At 39.7% G+C, this 19,461-nt stretch overlaps 1 protein-coding gene across 2 annotated transcripts in view; it reads left to right on the forward strand.

Annotated features, from left to right (window-relative positions):
• The first annotated feature begins 11,130 nt into the window (after nucleotides 1-11,130).
• The window catches only part of SMC5 (structural maintenance of chromosomes 5), a 106,978-nt gene continuing 98,647 nt past the window's right edge, over nucleotides 11,131-19,461 (forward strand). For both annotated transcript variants that reach the window (XM_061132559.1, XM_061132560.1), the window contains exons 1-2: nucleotides 11,131-11,415; nucleotides 17,228-17,369. In XM_061132559.1, coding sequence (XP_060988542.1) covers nucleotides 11,225-11,415; nucleotides 17,228-17,369 — 333 coding nt within the window. In that variant the 5' untranslated portion in view covers nucleotides 11,131-11,224. The remainder of the gene's footprint in view (nucleotides 11,416-17,227; nucleotides 17,370-19,461) is intronic.

Consider the following 19,461-nt stretch of genomic DNA (forward strand, 5'->3'; position numbering starts at 1 on the left):
ATAATTTGAAAATCTCTCACTCTCAAGTAACCTTCTTCAACATATTTTTCTCTCTGTTTTTAAAAAATTTCTATTTTTATTCTTTGGCGTGGTTAGTTCCCTGATGAGGGATCAGCACAAAGTCTTAACCACCGGACTGCCAGGGAAGTCCCAATATATTTTTTTGAATGAATAGCTTCACTGTATAACTGCTGATTCTAATTTGAATCTCTTCTCTGCTACAATTAAATGCTTCTTAATCCTTTTTGTTAGTGGCATAAGCACTGCAAGCATAGATACATAATTAATTTTTAAAAAGTGTTTCATTTCACATAAGCGATCTCAATTTTCTCCAAAATTGTATCTTATTAGAATGTAAACTCTGTGAAGACAATGATTCTATAAATGAATGAAGTAATTAACCAGACTCTGCTTACAGATTACATAAACCCATGGTAATAATCAGCTTCCTAGGTGAAGCAGGGGTAAAGAATGTGCCTGCTAGCACAGGAGACACAGGAGATGAGGGTTTGATTCCTGGGTCGGGAAGATCCCCTGGAGAAGGAAATGGCAATCCACTCCAGTTTTCTTGCCAGACAGAGGAGCCTGGCAGACTACAGTCCATGGCGTTGCAAAGAATCGGACACAACTGAGCAACTGCACATGCACACGTGGTAATAATCGTTGCTAATATGTATTGAATATTTATTATTATCAGACATTGTTCAAAGAGCTTTACATGAATTTGCTCAGTTAATCCTATAACAATCCATAAGGTAGAGCTAGTGGTGGTTGTTATATTTTGTAAGTAAGAAATTAAATCTGTTTAAGTTCAGCAACTGGTGTAGGGCTTGTCTTTGAACCTTGGTTTCACTGTTCTTTAAAAAAGAAATGACAGGCCCAAAATGTAGTTACTTGTACTAAGTCCCACATCAGCAGACCAAGACTTAATAGCTAACCTAACTGCAGTTATAACCTCCCCTAGGATTGCAGTCTTAACAGATCAGTCTGGAATTTTCTGGTCAGCAGCAGTGAGGTAATCAGCCACATAGACCCTTCCCATCCCTAAAAAGAAGATGAAGTAATCCACTCTCTCCTTTTCCCTTTCCCTTCCTGTCTACAAAAGCCTTCCATTTTTTAGAAATCCTTGGAACTCTTCTCTGCTCACTAGATGGAATGCTGCCCAATTCATGAATTGTTCAGTAAAGCCATTATATCATGACAGTCGACTTGGTTGAATTTTTACTCAACACTGCCAAACCTGTGTTCTAATCCTCACAAGACTGCCTCCTGAACCTCCCGGCTTCGCTACCAACTCCACTCCCAATACCTAAGGTTCCAAGTTTCCCACAGGCAGGAGGATTTATTGGCTACCCTGGAGGTTGCCAAACCAGAAATACTACTTGGGACAGCAGCTTTGGGGAGTAGGTGGGGGGGTTGGGGGCAGTGGGGGGAGTTGGTGGTGGAAGTGTTGCAGGAAATGGGACCCATTCCAGGGCCCAAAACTGGGCTCTTGTCTAACACTCGGAAATGAATTGTCCGAGGAGACACATGTGCTGACAAAGCCAGAGACTTTATTGGGAAAGGGCACCCGGGAGGAGAGCAGGAGGGTAAGGGAACCCAGAAGGACAGCTCTGCCAGTGGCTTGCAGTTTTATGGTGATGGGATTAGTTTCCGGGTTGTCTTTAGCCAATCATTCTGACTCAGAGTCCTTCCTGGTGGTACATGCCTTGTTCAGTCAAGATGGATGCCAGAGAGAAGGATTCTGGGAGGTGGTCAGACAGGTGGTGTCTCCTTTAGACCTTTCCAGAACTCTTCCGTTGGTGGTGGCTTATTAGTTCTGTGTTCCTTACCAGGACCTCCTGTTGTAAAACAACTCATGCAAATGGTTACTATGGTGCCTGGCCAGGATGGGCGGTTTCAATCAGTGTGCTTCCCCTGACAGTAGGGGTGGGAAGTAGAGGGGGTAGGGGTTGGGGGCTAATTATTGACTTAGGGCAGAAAGAAAAGAAGTAACTATTACCATTTGTTGCTGAAAAACAACTTGATGTTCATAGAAGAGAAGAGAGATGAAAGGTGAGAGGATTTACTTATCCTCTCTCACTTTCGCCCCCTTTTCATGTTTCACTGATTGGATGCCATTCTTCCTTTGCATGTTGCCCTTGCCCTTTATTTTAACTATATTTCACCTGGATGAAAATTTGCAAAGTATCGTAAGCACAGTATAGTTTTCTCAGGTTTAGAAACGCCCCTGAGAAAGGCACACTAGCTAATAAATACTGCTTAACCATTTAAACCCAGTGTTAGCATTTATTCCAGTTCTCACCTAAACACACAAGTGCTTCAGATGGAAACTACTTTTTCACACAGATTGCCTTTTCTCCTATAATTTGCTGTTTGTGTTGGAAATTCTTTAGAGGGGAACAAAGGAGAGTCTAAGGAAAATAGGGCTCTGATGCAAGGTCTGGTTAAATGAGGAAGAATAAAATGTTTAACAAAGATATATTAAGAAATCTATGCTCCAGTTATTATATTAAGCACGGAGATCACAAAGGTCCTCATATGTCAGCAAGGAAAAGAGAGATCTAAACCTGTTACCATAAGCAGAGTGCCAAATTGGAGAAACCATATTCCCAGGGAGTGCTTAGGAAAAGCATCTGAGAGGGAGGGCAGGCCAAGCCTCCAGCTTCAGTCTGGGCAGAGCAGACAGAACCAACACTAACACAGTGTTCTGGTGTCTGGATGTCTTCTGTCACTCTCTGGGGCTTAAGGCATGGGCTGTCTGACTTCTCATGCAAGGGATGTGTTCTCCAGTGTGATTTAACCAGAACAGGGGAGTGGGGAGAGTTTTTGTAACTGACCATTCTAATATTATGGTATTTTCAACACGTGGATTACTATAAAGAGATGAAATACAATGATTAAGTGCACAGTTTCCAGATTCAGGCTGTCTCAGTTTAAATCCTGGCTTTGCCACTTACAGGATTTGTGACTGAAAGCAAGTCACTTCTACCATCTCTGACTCCTATTCCTAGTCTGCAAAATGGGGCAGCAAAATATTCATCTCTACTTCATAAGGGTGCTGTAAAGATTAATTTAAATGAAAGTGATACATATGAGTCCTTAGTATCTGACACACAAAAGCATTTCTAGTTTATAAGGGTTGACTGAGATTTTTGGATAAATCACAGTTGTTTTTATATAGCCTTTCTCTACAAAGGAATTGTGAGTTTATAGTGCCATCTTAAGGATAAAGCAACCATATGCTCTTGTCATTTTTTTTTTTTATTATTTGCATTTCAAGGTTCATTTTAATCAGCATGTGGGCAATGCCTTTCACTTTGTTCTTCCTACTCCAGCCATTGTAAATGGTTCTTCTGTGCTTCTTACCTGTATTCATACCCCTCACAAGATTTATCATGCTAAACCTAAATTCTTGCTTTTACATCCATCTCCTCAAGATGGTAGCATATTCAGTTATATAACTATTCTGCCCAGCATATTCAACAAATATTGCTGAACTAAATAAACAAATTCTCAATAAAAGCATTTAGTTTAGTACAAGTACATATGTTGATTCCAGAAATTATGAAGGATATAAGGATTCTCTTTGGCTTATCAAAATTTCATGGTCTGGAAATCCATGCACTAAAAGTTTAACTTAAAAATATGTCACTGACCAGTTGGGGCACCTGGTAGAAACAAATATAAAGACTCCTTGGAAGGCCACACCCAGGCTGTACAAGTTTCCTACATATTAAACCACATGGAAGGGCTCATAATACAAAAGCACAAAACATTTAGTGAAACAATTCACTAGAAGCACAAATCAGATGTCAACAAACAGCAGAATCAGATACCCAAGATGTCATGGCACCCTTCCAGCTGTGTCATCACTCTAACATCTGCTTTCATTATCATATCTCCTCTGCCTCCCTCCCTCTTATAAGGACTTTTGTGATTATATTGGGCCTAGCTGGATGGTTCAATATAGTCACCCCATTTTAAGATCTTTAATCACATCTGCAAATTCCCTTTTTACCATGGGAGGTGTTATATTCACAAACTCCCAGGATTAGGATGTGGGCATCTTTGGGGAGCCATTGCTCTGCCTACCACAATTTTCTTTTGCTATTTTGTCAGATCTCTTTAAGAGGCCAATTTTGGTTTTTCCTTCTCAACTCTAGTTGCTTTATTTTCATAGCTTATTTGGCAGGCTAAGACATCCAATATAGTGCTCAAAAGAAGTAGTGATAGTTTCATCTTCCCAGAACTTGAGAATATTTCTAAACATTTCATCATTGAGTATGATTTAGCTAAAGGTTTCTAGTATTGCCTTTTATTGGTTAAATGAAGTTTTTTTCTACGCATAGCTCCCTAGAAACTTTAAATATCAATGTGTGTTGAAAATAATTAAATGATTTTTCCTGCTTCAGTCTCTCTCCTGCAATCTTTTAATATGAAGAATCATATTAATTGATTTGATTTGACAATATTTAATCACCCTCAAATTCTGTAATAAGCCCATTTAGTATTGACATATTTACTTTTTTAAACACTGCTACCTGTGTGCAAATATGTTCATGAGTAAGATTGACAAAGAATTATCTTTAATTTCCTTAGAAATTAGGAGATTTAGACAAGGTTAGATTCATAAGCGGAGCTGAATAAAAAAAATCATTTCTCTGAAAAAGTGGGTAGGATTAGAGCAGCGGCTCTCAACTGGGGGCACTTTTATCCTTCAGGAGACGTTTGTCAAAGTCTGGAGACCTTTTTGGTTATTAAAACTGGGCAAGTGTTACTGGCACCTAGTGAGTAGAGGCCGGGAATGCCGCTGACTATCCTGCAATACACAGGACAGCTGCCTCCTCTTCCCCCAGCAAACGATTTTACCTTACCCAAATTGTCAATGGTCAGTGGTGCTGAGGCTGTGATTTATTTTTTCATTCTGAAGTAATAATCACTCTTCTCATTTGGTATTTGTAATACGGGTTTTTTCAGAGAGGGCTTAAAAACTTTTATAAATTTCAGGCCCCATAGAACCTGGACCTGGTGGGAGAAAAAGAGGGCGCTATATAGAGGAGGGGTTTGTGTGTGCGTAGGTAGGGGAGGGGGAGAGAGAAATCACTGAGTCAAAACCAGCGCTAGAAGTGGGGGCGGGGGGTTGGGAGACAGAGAAATTTTTTTAGACATAATTTTCAAATAATTACAGTTACTAAGAAATTGCCCATAAGCAACAGTTTCAAGAAACTGAAGGAAAGTAATTACTGTGGTATATGATCTGGCAGTTTTAATTCTTGACACCTATCCTAGAGAAATGTTAGTACATATACATAAAGACAGGTCTGAGGATAGTCCCTGAGTAGTGTTTGTAAAAATGAAAAATCAGAAGCAATCTGCTTGTCAAATCATTAGAGTAGTGGATAAAGTGTGATATTTTCATACAAAAACTCTATAGCAGGTAAAAGGGAACCAAACTTATCAATATATCTGTCAACATGGATATATCACAAAAATATATTTTTTAACAAAAAAAAGTTGCATAACTATTCATACCATATTTTTATGTTAATACATTTAGATATGTATGCATGTAATACATTGTGTTTATATAATAGTGCATTTACATAATGCTTCACACTCAAAATGCTATTACATATTTTCTGTAAATAAAATGCATGTAAATATTGAAACAGCCTTAAAAGACATTACATTACACACTGGGCAAGGGTAAGAGTAGTTAACTCTGGAAGATAAGGAGTGCAGCAACAAGATTGAAGAAAAAGATGTCAAATGCACACAATTTTATCTGTATTGTTCTAATTTTTAAGAGTAGAATGTATTCATATATTTCACATGTAACTTTTTGAATAGATTTAAAAAGACAATTAAATTATGCCAGTTGTTCAGGGTTAATTCCTTTTTTTCTTTCCAGTTTTATTAAGATATAATTGACATGTAGCACTAAGCTTAAGGTGTACAGCATAATGATTGACCTATTTACATCATGAAATGATTATCACAATAAGTTTAGTGAACATCCATCATCTCATATAAATATAAAATTTAAAAGAGAGAAAATATTTTTGTGATGAGAACTCAGCATTTCTCTTAAAAACTTTCATATGTAACACAGCAGTTTTACTTATATTCATCAAGTTTTATGTTACATCCCTAGTACTTATTATTCTCACAACCAGAAGATTATACCTTTTGATCAACTTCATCTAATTTCCCCTCTCCCCACCCTCTGCCTCTGGTAACCACAAATCTGATTTTTTTCCCTATGAGTTTGTTTTTGTACTTAAAAATAATTGAACTTAAAACCAACAAGCTTATGAGAGAGTTCAGCATCCCAGCTTGTGGAGATAATGAGATGAAATGTCACTCTCAGTTCCTAATACTAAAAAATTCACTTATTTTATAATTTATGAAGCTGATATCAACAGATTTAGAACAGTGCTGACAATTACCAACTTTCTTTTCTATAGGAAGTAACTGGGTGTGAGGGAGAATGCTTGCTCTCCCCCTAGATTTGAAATGGAGGGTAAATTCCTTCTGGAGTTATTTAATATTGTTTTCCCAGTTGATATCCTCCAAAGAAATGAAGGCCTGTTTAGCTCTAGGCTTCCTATCATGACATATCACAAAGAACACTTGAAACCTTACATTAATTCCTAATGATTTCTTGAGTCTTTCAGTTGGTTTTTGTATTCAAGAGATGGAAATTTGAGAAAGACACAGATCTATTGAGACATTGATCCAGAACATAAAAATGAGTTATGAAAAAGTGCTTAGAGCAGCAACTTGTATATGGTAAATGCTGTTAGTGTTAGATATTACTATAATCAATTCCAATACTAATGTAGCTACACCAAGAAGCAGCAGATGTTTTGATTGTTTTCAACTTTAGGATGATGTTAGAAACCAATTTTTAAAAATTAAGAATTGCAGAGATTAGACATTTTTACCTCTAGCAGAATTTGTCTGGGGTTTCAGCTGTCTGTGAGAAAGGTGATCATTCTCTTTAGCCCTCCAGATCAGTTCCTTCACTAGGTTGACCAGAGAGAGAGAGAGAGAGAGAGAGAGAGAGAGAGTGTGTGTGTGTGTGTGTGTGTGTGTGTGTGTGTGTGTGTGTGTGTGTGTGTGTAGGGTTGTTCCTGGGAGTCAAGGTTTTAGCATCTGACTTCCCTCCCTCCCCAAGCCTGGAAGGTTCACTCTTCTACTTTATGAATTTACCAAAAGCAAAAGGAATATTCCCTCTCATTTGGTATATAAACCAGAGGAGAGTATTCCTGTTAACCTCTGAGGGTTGTTAGAACTGGAAGAGAAAACTATCTCAGTCAGAGATGGCTCAGTGGAGTCCCACTCCATGCATCTTGCCCCCCCCCCTCCCCGCCACCCTCCCTTGCTATCCAGGGCTTGAAGTGAAGCCAAGAAACAAAAGATGGCATTCTGATGGGGAGGTAAAATATATTTATAATCCTTGACCCTGCCCTGTCTGTTTTAAAGTTTCTGCAGGATTGGAAAGCCATCACTAAAATGCCCCCTGGTCACTTATTCCTTGGTCAATAAAAAGTTAAATACAATTGCTTTGCTATGTCTACTAGGTAGCAAGGATGGCACAATGAATTCAACTGATGACTGCACTTTAAATAGTGGATGTGTAGGATTAACCATTTTGGCTCACTCATTCATTAGCATCAGATTCTGGTTAATTGATATTCTATTTCTAAAGACCTCCTTCTACTTCTTTAACACTACCCCTTTCAACAGTTTTCACCAGTGCACTTAAGAAACCAGATGTGGTTGGTTAATAAATACATGTATATACCTTTATGGGTGTATGAAATTTTTGAAGAATATTAGGAAGCACTGGGCTTCCAAGGTGGCACAGTGGTAAAGAATCCGCCTGCCACTAAAGAGATGGTTTGATCCATGGGTTGGGAAGATCTCTTGAAGGAGGAAATGGCAACTCACTCCAGTATGCTTGCCTAGGAAATCCCAGGGACAGAAGAGTCTGGTGGGCTACAGTCAATGGTTCTGCGAGGAGTCAGACATGTCTTAGAGACTGAGCATGCACAAGCTCATATAACCTGCCAGCACCTCTCTGACTCATGCTAACTTCCAGTCATACAGAGCCCAACAAAAGAGAAGTATTTAGATAAATTACAGTACATTTGTTTGATGGAATGCTATATAGTTACTTAACACCATGTTACAGAAAAATATTTTTTATTATTTACTCTTAATTGGAGGATAATTGCTTTACAAAGTTGTGTTAGTTTCTCATCAGTGTGAATTAGCCGTAAGTATATATATACGCTCTCCCTCTTGAGCCTCCTTCCCACCTATAAAAATACTTAATGGCATAAAAAGACATTCATCTATCTCTGCTTTATTGACTATGCCAAAGCCTTTGACTGTGCGGATCACAATAAACTGTGGAAAATTTTGAAAGAGATGGGAATACCAGACCACCTGACCTGCCTCTTGAGAAACCTGTATGCAGGTCAGGAAGCAGCAGTTAGAACTGGACATGGAACAACAGACTGATTCCAAATAGGAGAAGGAGTACGTCAAGGATGTCTAGTGGCTCAGAGGTTAAAGCATCTGCCTGCAATGTGGGAGACCTAGGTTCGATCCCTGAGTTGGGAAGATTCCCTGGAGAAGGAAATGGCAATGCACTCCAGTATTCTTGCCTGGAGAATCCCATGGACGGAGGAGTCTGGTGGGTTACAGTCCACGGGGTCGCAAAGAGTCGGACACGACTGAGTGACTTCACTTTCACAAGGCTGTATATTGTCACCCTGCTTATTTAACTTATATGCAGAGTACATCATGAGAAATGCTGGGTTAGATGAAGCACAAGCTGGAAAGAAGATTGCCAGGAGAAATATCAATAACCTCAGATATGCAGATGACACCACCCTTACGGCAGAAAGTGAAGAACTCAAGAGCCTCTTGATGAAAGTGAAAGAGGAGAGTGAAAAAGTTGGCTTAAAGCTCAACATTCAGAAAACTAAGATCATGGCATCTGGTCCCATCACTTCATGGGAAATAGATGGGGAGACAGTGGAAACAGTGTCAGACTTAATTTTTTTGGGCTCCAAAATCACTGCAGATGGTGATTGCAGCCATGAAATTAAAAGACTCTTACTCCTTGGAAGGAAAGTTATGACCAACCTAGATAGCATATTAAAAAGCAGAGACATTATTTCGCCAACAAAGGTCCGCCTGGTCAAGGCTATGGTTTTTCCAGTGGTCATGTATAGACGTGAGAGTTTGACTGTGAGGAAAGCTGAGCACCGAAAAATTGATGCTTTTGAACTACGGTGTTGGAGAAGACTCTTGAGAGTCCCTTGGACTGCAAGGAGATCAAACCAGTCCATCCTAAAGGAGATCAGTCCTGGGTGTTCATTGGAAGGACTGATGCTGAAGCTGAAACTCCAATACTTTGTCCACCTCATGCGAAGAGTTGACTCATTGGAAAAGACCCTGATGCTGGAAGAGATTGGGGGCAGGAGGAGAAGGGGACGACAGAGGATGAGATGGCTGGATGGCATCACTGACTCCATGGGCATGAGTTTGAGTAAACTCCGGGAGTTGTTGATGGACAGGGAGGCCTGGCGTGCTGCGATTCATGGGGTCACAAAGAGTCGGACATGACTGAGCCACTGAACTGAACTGAACTGAAGGCTCTTGAAGCAGGTTACCAAGTCACTTCTCAAAAAATTTGTACTAGCAATGTAGCAAATGAGGGTATAGTACCCTCCTAAGCCCTATTTTTAACAAGATTATTCCCTGCCTTTTGAACAGTTTTAAAGGTATTATTTAATTTGCTGAAAAACTAAAAATTTTCTAACAACCAAGACATGTTCACATTAAAAATATATACATTCTTTCTTCGGTTACAGCTTTTAAAGAGTGCAGATTTCAGTTGTGTGAGAAGCAGGGGCTTAGGAAAGGAGCATTTATCCTGGAGTGGGGAATCAGGGTTTTCTACAATAGCTTTCTAAATTGCCTCCCAACTTCTATGCTTGATTCTGACGAATCAGCAACAAGAATGCCCCATTTAAAGATCTTGTCTCTCTCCTGTTTAAAACCATCCAATGGCTTACCATGGCTTTTGAGATAAAATGCATGATGGGCTAGGCCCCCCTTTGCAAACTTGCTCACTTCGGTGCAGCCTAGTCCGCCTTCCCTTTGTTCCTCATTCTGCTGGCTTCCACCTCAGAGCCTCTGTCCTTGCCTGGAATGCTCTTTTCTCATTTCCTCCGCTAGTTCCTTCTTCAGGATTTAGCTCAAGTATCACTTTCTCTGACAGGCCTTCCCCGCTTCTCTCTTACATTCATTCTGTTTTTTTTCCTTCATGACACCTATCACCAAATTATCTTGATCCTGTGTAGGTTACCGTGTTCTTTTCCTGTCTTCCACAGCAGAACGTAAGCTCTGAGACCTGCTTGCCTGGCTCCTTCACTGCCTCAGCCTTGCCTACTGTAGATCAGACATTATTAAAGACCTGTAGAGGCCTCAGTGAACCTCATCTTCAATAAGGGAGTTAACTAGATGAACCTGACTAGGTTTAAGTGGAAGCATCCTCTCAACGATGCCAGCGCGCTCGTTGGGGTATTTCTAGAAAGCTCGAAGGAGGAATTCTTACTAGCGAATTAGGGAGCGGCGGTGGTGGTGGGGGTAGTGAAGAAAACCTGTGCGGTGTAATCGTTCCACCTGTTAGAGAGCGGAACAGATCTGAGCGCTGTTTTAAGGGAAGAGCTGGCATAGTCATTTGAAAGTTTGCTTTGTTGGGGTTTTTGTTTAGACACGGGGACCTGATTAAAAGCACAGTCAGAAGATGACGAGGTCCCGCACTCCCTCCCCTCGTGGATGTTTCCTTGAGCACTGAAAAGGCTTCCAAAACATTAAATGCAGCTGACATTTTTTTCTGAGTTAAAAAAAAAAATCGGAAAAAAGCAGAAATGTACAGAGCAGTCCCGTGGCCGCTTCCCGCGGAGTCCCGTGTGCCACCGCGTCCCATTCCCGCCAGCTCGCGTCTCCTAGGAGCCGCAAGGGGCGGAGGGGCGGGGCGTGCCCGCTGACGCTACCAGGCAGGGACTGCGCAGGCGCCGGGGCGGGCTCTCGCGCAGTCGCGCGCCGCGCTGTTCGCGCGGGAGTGGGACGCCGGCGCGCTGGGGCCGCAGGTAGGTGGGAACGGAAGCCACAGCCGGGAAGAGAGACCGCCAGGATGGCGACACCGAGCAGGAAAACGTCCACTCCAAGCTCCCTGGCCTCCAAGAGAGCTGTCCTGAGTGACCCCTCGTCGGAAGTCCCGAGCAAGAAAAAGAGTTCGGTCCCACCGGCGGCGCCACCGCCACTGCTGTCGTCCGGGCCTTTCGTGGAAGGCTCTATCGTCCGCATCGCGATGGAGAACTTCCTGTGAGTGACCGGAGGCCGCGCCGCGGCATGGGAGGCCAGCGGCGGACACACGAGGGGCGCAAGCTGCGTGCGTGCGGGGGGCGGGTCGGTAGAGGTGTGCCTGACTTTTGAGGCTTTTAGTAAATTCGCCCGGGGATTGCGGTGAGGATATTGGCTTGTGGGCCGAGGAGATTGACGTGTTTGTTGATGTGGTAGGTGTGTGCGTTTGTGTATTGCAGTTTTTTAATTCCTAATGCCAAAGTTGTTAGAAGGCGTCAAATGGCGGGCAGTGGACGTAGTAGGAATTACATCTCCTCCCGCTGGAAGTCACGGCCTGTAGACATAATCTGTAATTCACAAAACCTGGGAAGTCAAAAAGCAACAGTTAAATCAGTGCGACAGTGACGCTGTGGCACATTCGTGAAGAGAAGGCAGTTATCAGGTGGACAAAGATGGTGATGGTTGTCATGGATGCAGACATTTCCTGAAATGTACCAGAAAATTAAACCCTGCTCTCAATTGTTGCGTTACGCAGCAGAGCCTTGACTCCTTCAAATCTGACTTTCTTCCCTGGTTCCTTTCTCACCCTTCAGACAACTAACTAATCATAGTATTCACTTTATTATTTTTTTTTTTTATAGTATTCACTTTAGAATTGTAAAGATATTGTAACACAACTACCGTGTATCCGTCTAGCACCTTGCAGTTCATTTGTCTGTTATATTTTAAGCTTGCACAGTGGCCCAAGGAAAACAATTACAGTAACAATAACATTTTTTTTAAAGCATCTATCCTGTGCCAGGTATAGAAATAGGTACTTTATTTACACAGTACCCTCATTCATTCCTCATAACTCTTTATAGTATCTCCACTGATAAGCTCAGAGAGGTTAATTTGACCAGGTTTACTCAGCTGATACTTAACCTGAGTTGTTTAAATTCAAATCAGGAAAGATAAATATAGTCAAATGAAGTACCTACCATAATTTTATATGTGTGTGTGTGTGTGTGTTATCAGGATGCCCTGGGGGCACAAAGGATGAAATGATTAATTTCCTCCACAGTTGTGAGAAGGGCCTTGTACTGGAGGATATGAAAGTCTTAAGGGAAGAGCATGGAACTACCTGAAACAGTTTGCTGTATTTAGTAAGTTTCCAGTATCCTAGTATGACTAGGACATAGGATGTGAGTGAGTGTATGGACAGAGTTGATACTGATGATAAATAGGATTATTGAGGGTCTGTGTTTCCTGTGCTGAGAAATTGCAACTTTATCCTGTAGGCAGCCAGGATGCATTTTAAATAGGGCATCATATGTGGTTTGGGCTTCAAAGGTGGTGCTAGTGGTAAATAACCTGCTTGCCAATGCAGGAGAATTAGGAGACAGGGGATGGATCTCCTGGAGGGCGTCATGGCAACTCACTCCAGTATTCTTGCCTGGAGAATTCTGTGGACAGAGTAGCCTGGTGGGCTTCATCCATAGCATCACAAAGAGTTGGACATGACTGAAATAGCGCACACGCATGCACCCTTATGTGGTTTATATTACTTTGGAAGCAGTGTGAAGGATGATTTAGGAAGGGGGCAAGATTGGAGGCAAGAAAGCTTTTACAATATGAAGGCAGAGATAATCGGGATTTGAGTCTCGCAGTGGGAAGTTAGGAGCAGAAAGAATAGATTTGACAGGATTTTGTCTGCAGATTAATTGCGAGGCATCAGGGTGAAGGAGAAATGGAGCATTTTTCTCAAGTCTCTCTCTTGGCTAGTTGGTATAGAGCTGTGCCAAAGAGAGAGTAATTCTGGGAGGGTAGTAATAAATGCCTTTTGTATCTTGTGAATTGAAGTTTCCTGTGGGGCATCTAAAAGGTCTTCGATGGGCAGTATTTATAAGGGTTTGGAGCTTATAGGAAAATGTTGATAGATGAGAGACTTGAGAATCATGCATATAGGTGATTGTTAAAATTGCAGAAATGGTTGAAGTTGCCTCGAAGGGAATAGAAATAGAAGTCCAAGTACAGAGTTCGAGAGGAATGCCAACATTTATGGGCAAGCAGAACTGACAGATTGAGAAGGAACTATTCAGGGAAATAAGGGGGGACCCGTGGGAGAGTATTATCAGAGAACCCAAGGAAAAAGAGTGCTTCAAAAACATCATGTGATACCGTGAAGTCAGATAACTACAGAAAAGCACCTGCTGCATTTAGCAGTCAGGAGATCTTTGGCGCTTTGAGGTAGTGGAAGTGGAAAACTTTGCAGTCAGAAGAATGAATGAGTGTGAGGAAGTAAAGCTTGGATGTGAAGAGGAGAAAGAAAAGGTAGCTGGAAAGTGCAGAACTAAGTAAGGTTTTGTTTATTTTTGTGAGAAGACTTTGAGATTTAGGAATGAAGTAAGAAGAGTAGGCCTAGAGAATTGAAATGGCCTGGAAGAGAGTAGTCAAGGGAAAGATTGCTGTGAGTTAACCAAGTCCAGTGGGATTGAGAGTAGAGGGAAGATTTCTAGGCAGCAGTAATAGCATATGCAAAGGCTTTGAGAAAGAAGGAAGCATAAGATAGTCAAGAAACTGAAGGAAATTCCTTACAGGTAAACTTTAGAGGTCTAATTAGAGAATAGGGGAAGGAGATAGAAAGTAGAAAAAGATGATCTAGACCTAAATTATGAAAGGTCCTATTTTATCTGTTTCTTTTTTTAAAAACAATGTCAGATTTTCTTGTTTACCAACATTATTTGGTGATAAATGGAATGATGAGTGGGTGGGTAGTGTGAACAGAGGTGAAGGAGATGAAAAGAATCAAAGATGATGCCTAGGTTTCTGCTGTCGGCAGGGGGATGAATAATGGTATCTTTCACTAAGAGACTGCAAGAGTGGTTTTAGTTTTTTTTTTTTTTTTAAGGCTTATGAAAAAGGAATTTCGGTTTTGGACTGTGAATTTTAAATTATTGTAGCTAGACTGAAACACATTGATCAAAATAGCAACCATTACAGTCAACACATTTTTGCCAACAAGAAGTAAGTTTGTTTATTCTTGTAGCGTAAAAATCCGTCCTTCAGGATTCGTTGAACTCTTGGAAAGCATTTTCTATTTCATGCTGGTTGTGGAAGTGATTTGCCTGCAAAATGTTGTCGAGATGCTTGAAGAAGTGGTAATCGGTTGGCGATAGGTTATGTGGCTGTTGAGGCAAAACTTCGTAGCCCAATTCATTCAACTTTTGAAGAGTTGGTTTTGTGATGTATGGTCAGGCGTTGTCATGGAGATGAATTGGACCCATTCAGTTGGCCAGTGTTGGCTGCAGGCATTGCAGTTTCTGTGCATCTCATCGATTTGCTGAGCATACTTCTCAGATGTACTGGTTTCTTTACACCAGCATTCAGAAAGCTGTAGTATATCAGATGGGCAGCAGACCACCAAAAGAGTGATCATGACCTTTTTTTTTTTTTGGTTTGGCTTTGGAAAGTGCTTTGGAGTTTCTTCTTGGTCCAACCACTGAGCAGGTCATCACCGGTTGTCATATAAAGTCCACTTTTTGTCACATGTCACAATCCAATCAAGAAATGGTTTGTTGTTGCATACAGTAAGAGAAGATGACACTTCAGAACAACGATTTTTTTTTTTTTTGGTCAGTTCATGAGGCACCCACTTATCGAGCTTTTCCACCTTTCCAATTTGCTTCAAATGCCAAATGACCATAGAAGGATTGACATTGAGTTCTTGGGCAACTTCTGATGTAGTTGTAAGAGGTTCAGCATTGATTATCCTCTCAGTTGGTTGTTGTCATTCAACTTCCAATGGCCGGCCAGTGTGCTACTCATCTTCAAGGCTTTCATCTCCTTTGCAAAACTTCTTGAGACGGTGCAGTTTCATTAGCAGTTCCTGGGCCAAATGCGTGGTTGATGTTGCGAGTTATCTCCGCTGCCTTATGACCCATTTTGAACTCGAATAAGAAAATTGCTCGAATTTGCATTTTGTCTAACATCATTTCCCTAGTCTAAAATAAATATAAAGTACACAGCAAGTAATAAGTCATTAGCAAAAAAGAGGCAAAAAATGTGCATTAAAATGATGTGTAACATAACCACATTTATTTGAAAATCTATTCCAGTATCAAACAGCAAAGTTCAACAATGCAAAACCACAGTTACTTTTGTACCAGTGTAATAGTTTTGAATATGTTAAGTTTGAAGTGACTGTTGTGGGACATCCAAATAGAGTTCTTGAGGTGGGAATTGCATCTGTAGGTCATCTGAACTGACTTTCAGTATATAGATGTTACCTGAGGCCATGGAGAATATTATGAGGTACTAGATAAAGTATGTAAACTGGCCTCTGAAGTTAGCTTTTTCAGGGAGAGGTCAGAGAAAAGGGAACTCACAAAAGGTAATTTCCAATAAATGTAGAGACTCAGAATGTTTTTTTTGTTTGTTTGTTTGTTTTTGTTTTTATTGCAGAGGCTTTATTTAGTTTTTGGCAGCTTTTTGTGTTTATAGTATTTGTGTGTAACGATATAAGTCAGAAGTTTTCATGCTTTTTTTCTGCTGTATTTGTTTGCTTAAATACTAGTTGCATCACTATTTTAGTAAGACAGTTCACAGCAGGAAATTCAAATATTAAAAGAATGTAACTGCATGTGTTGGGATTAAGAAGCTCCAAGTCAGATAATTTTCCAGATGTCTGAAATTCCCAAACTAGTGTTATTTTAACTGTTGTAAAGGATTGTTTCAAGACTCTGTTGTTACTAGAATAAAGCTTCTGAAAAGATGGATGCTCTGCAGAGAAGTGGGGTTGGAAACCTGCCAGAAAATACTTCTCTTTACCACCTGCATTGATTTTATTACCACTTGGAATTTCAGAATTATTAATTTCTGGGAGTATTAAAGTTGAAGTGTGCTTGGTTAAATTCTTTGAATACCTAGCAGGTTAGTAATAGGTTAAGCTTTTACCCTTGGGGAATTAGTTGGTAGCCAGCTGAAACTGGGCACAGGACTTATGGGCTTACTTATGGGCTCCAGTTCCAGATATTCAAGGACATGGTACAGAGATACTGAGTCAGTTTCCTTCACATCTTGCCATAGCTGTCCCTGAAGACTAATCTGGATTAGATGCTACTGTTGCAGGTAGAGAGCAGGACAGCATGCTGCTTTCTAGTATGAGGGAATGTTACAGACATGCCTGGTGATGATGCACTCTTGTTTCCTCCCATAGGAATAAAATTTAGTTTGTACTAGAAATAGATCCTTTGGTGAATGTCTGGCAGCATATTAAAGGAAATTCATGTTATTTTTAAAAATTAATAAACTAAACTATTGAGTTGCTATGTCTTCAGTTTTCTAATTATAATAAAAATAATTCAGTTGACTATGATAAGTTTCTAGTAAGCATTTTAATTCAAGAGAAATAGAAATGTAAAATACACAAATTTAGAATGAGCCGTTACTTCACTTACATATAATTTGTTTAAAACTCATTTGTACAGTAGCTTTGATGTAGTTTCTCATGTATTAGAATTACTTAAGAATAAATTGTATCAAACTTTGCTCTATTCAGCAGACTTAATATTTGAAAAAAATTACGTGAACTTTTATTTTCCCATGAATGTCCTAATTTTAGATATACTTTGTCACTTTTTCATTTCTCTCACTGACAGATTTTTTTTTCCCATCTAAATTATTAACAACCTATAACCTAATCTTACTTACATTAAAATTTATAAGGTTAGTTGGTTTTTAAAGAATTTGAGGAAACCTATAGATAGTGATAAGGGTAAAGCAAGTGCTTTAGGTAGGAAAATATTCTTCACTTCTTGTCTCTACTTAGTAATCTCACCTCTTTATAATTTAGGACATATGATGTCTGTGAAGTATCTCCTGGGCCCCACTTGAATATGATCATTGGAGCTAATGGAACAGGGAAGTCCAGCATCGTATGTGCCATTTGCCTTGGATTAGCAGGCAAACCTGCTTTCATGGGACGGGCAGATAAGGTAAGTTAACATAGATACTTTTAACAAAATTCAAAACCATGAATTGCTTTTGGTAACAAATCAATTTCTGCATCTTAATTCCTTGGGTATGTCAAATGTGTTTTGCTTGAATATAGATAATGAAGTTGGCAGGTAGAGACACTGAGGAAAGATCTCAATTTCCAGAAGTAGTTTGCTATGTAGTTTGCTATATACCTAGAGAATTCTCCAAGTGTGTAACACCTTCAGCCTTAGAAATAGTGTAAGAAACTTTTTAAATGTATTACTGGACTTGTGAAAAGGAGAAGTAAGTTTACAAACGGCACAAACAAAGTGATTTGGATCTGAAGATTTCTGCAAACTCTGGAGTTGTTTTCCCAGGGTTGTTTACTTACCTTGTGCCCTGAAACTTGGCTTTGAATTTGTTGCATAGGATTGGGGGTCCTGAGGGTGTAGAAGAGTTAGAAGATAAAACTATGAGTAGTGTGTAGCAGGGGAAAAAAAAAAAATCACAAAGTGGGGCTACTTGTCTCATTGTTATCTCTGAATACAGTAGTAGAAGGAAAAAGAAAAAAAAAATCTTTCAAACAAGCCTCAACAAATACATTGTAATTTTAGTTTAAAGTGTCCTCGCTTAGTAATATCTCTGGCAGAAGCAAATGCAAATCCTCTGAAGGAAAATGCCTTCAATACAGTCCTGAAAAGAAATCTAACGTAAAGTTCCAAGAAATTCATGAATCCATACCCCCAAAAAATCACAAAGCATAGGAGGAAATGAACTATCAGAAATGAGAGCTAATAAAAACAACAGGTTATATAATCTGACCTATAGAGCTTGTATATGTAGAATGTAAACTAGGAATATTTAGTTTATTTAGGAACTGAAAGAAGGTTGCAAAGGAGTAAGTAACAAAAAGATCAGGTAAATTTGAAAAAGAATCAGTGAGAATATAAATAAAAATACATGAGAGAGAACCTTGATGGACAGGTAAAACAACAAAGCAGACATATTTGAGAATATGTGAACCAAAATACTTGACAGTTTTTCTAAAAATGAAATATAGAGCTAAAGCAAAAAAATAAAAAGTATGAAATCAAGATTGAGACCTGCTAGTTAAAGGAAAATAATGGACTAAGGAAGAGGCAGTACTCAAGGAAAGAATGACTAAGAATTTTCCAGAAATGCTGAAAAACTTGAATCCTCAGATTCATTGCACCTAAATATATTCCAGATGGTGTAAATGAAAGAAATACACAAATAGACACATTGTAGTAAATTTTAGAATACCAAACATGGTAGTGATATGGTCTCAGAATGTGAAGGGGTTGAGAGAACAGTCTGAGATCCTCATAAAGGAACTTTGAAAGTGTTTAATTGAGGAAGAAGGAAAATTATTTCAGAAGAAAGTCTGAGAGGTAAAAAGATGTGAGCAATGGAATGGTAAACACCTAGTAAGTGTTAGTTGCTCAATTGTGTCTGACACTTTGCAATCCTGTGGACTGTAGCCCAGCAGGCTCCTATGTCCATGGAATTCTCCAGTCAAGAATACTGGAATAGGTTGCCATTCCCTTCTCCTGGGGAACTACCCAACCCAGGGATCGAACCCAGGTCTCCCACATTGCAGACAGATTCTTCACCATCTCACCAGTGAAGTCTACTAAACAAGTAGTAAAGTTATGTGTAAACTGTATAAAATAATACTGATGTCTCATTTGTCGCTTTTTTAAATCAAAGAAGATAGAACTAAATGTTGTCAAAAGCAGTGATCAGAGTTAAAGTATTCTCTGTATTGTTGGGAGAAAGTTAAGATAATTGGTTAACTTAAGAGTTTATTAAGTGAAATGTACATGTTAAAATTTGTAGGGTAAACCAGTTAAAAAAAAAAGAGAAATTGAAATATGTAACTTCCAAACAGGAAAGGTTAAAGTAGGAGGAGCAAAGTAGAGGAAAAATGACCACTGCCCAAACATTCCAGAAGGAGTCTTGAGAAAGGAGAGAGAGAAAAGAAACAGAAATGTGAAAAAAGACATCATTAGAAAACATAAGAAAGAGTGGAAATACATGCACAATACATTTCACAATAATTATGACTGCCACCAGGGCATTACAAGA

The sequence above is a fragment of the Dama dama genome, chromosome 29 (assembly GCF_033118175.1).
Source record: "Dama dama isolate Ldn47 chromosome 29, ASM3311817v1, whole genome shotgun sequence".
Taxonomy (NCBI): Eukaryota; Metazoa; Chordata; class Mammalia; order Artiodactyla; family Cervidae; genus Dama; species Dama dama.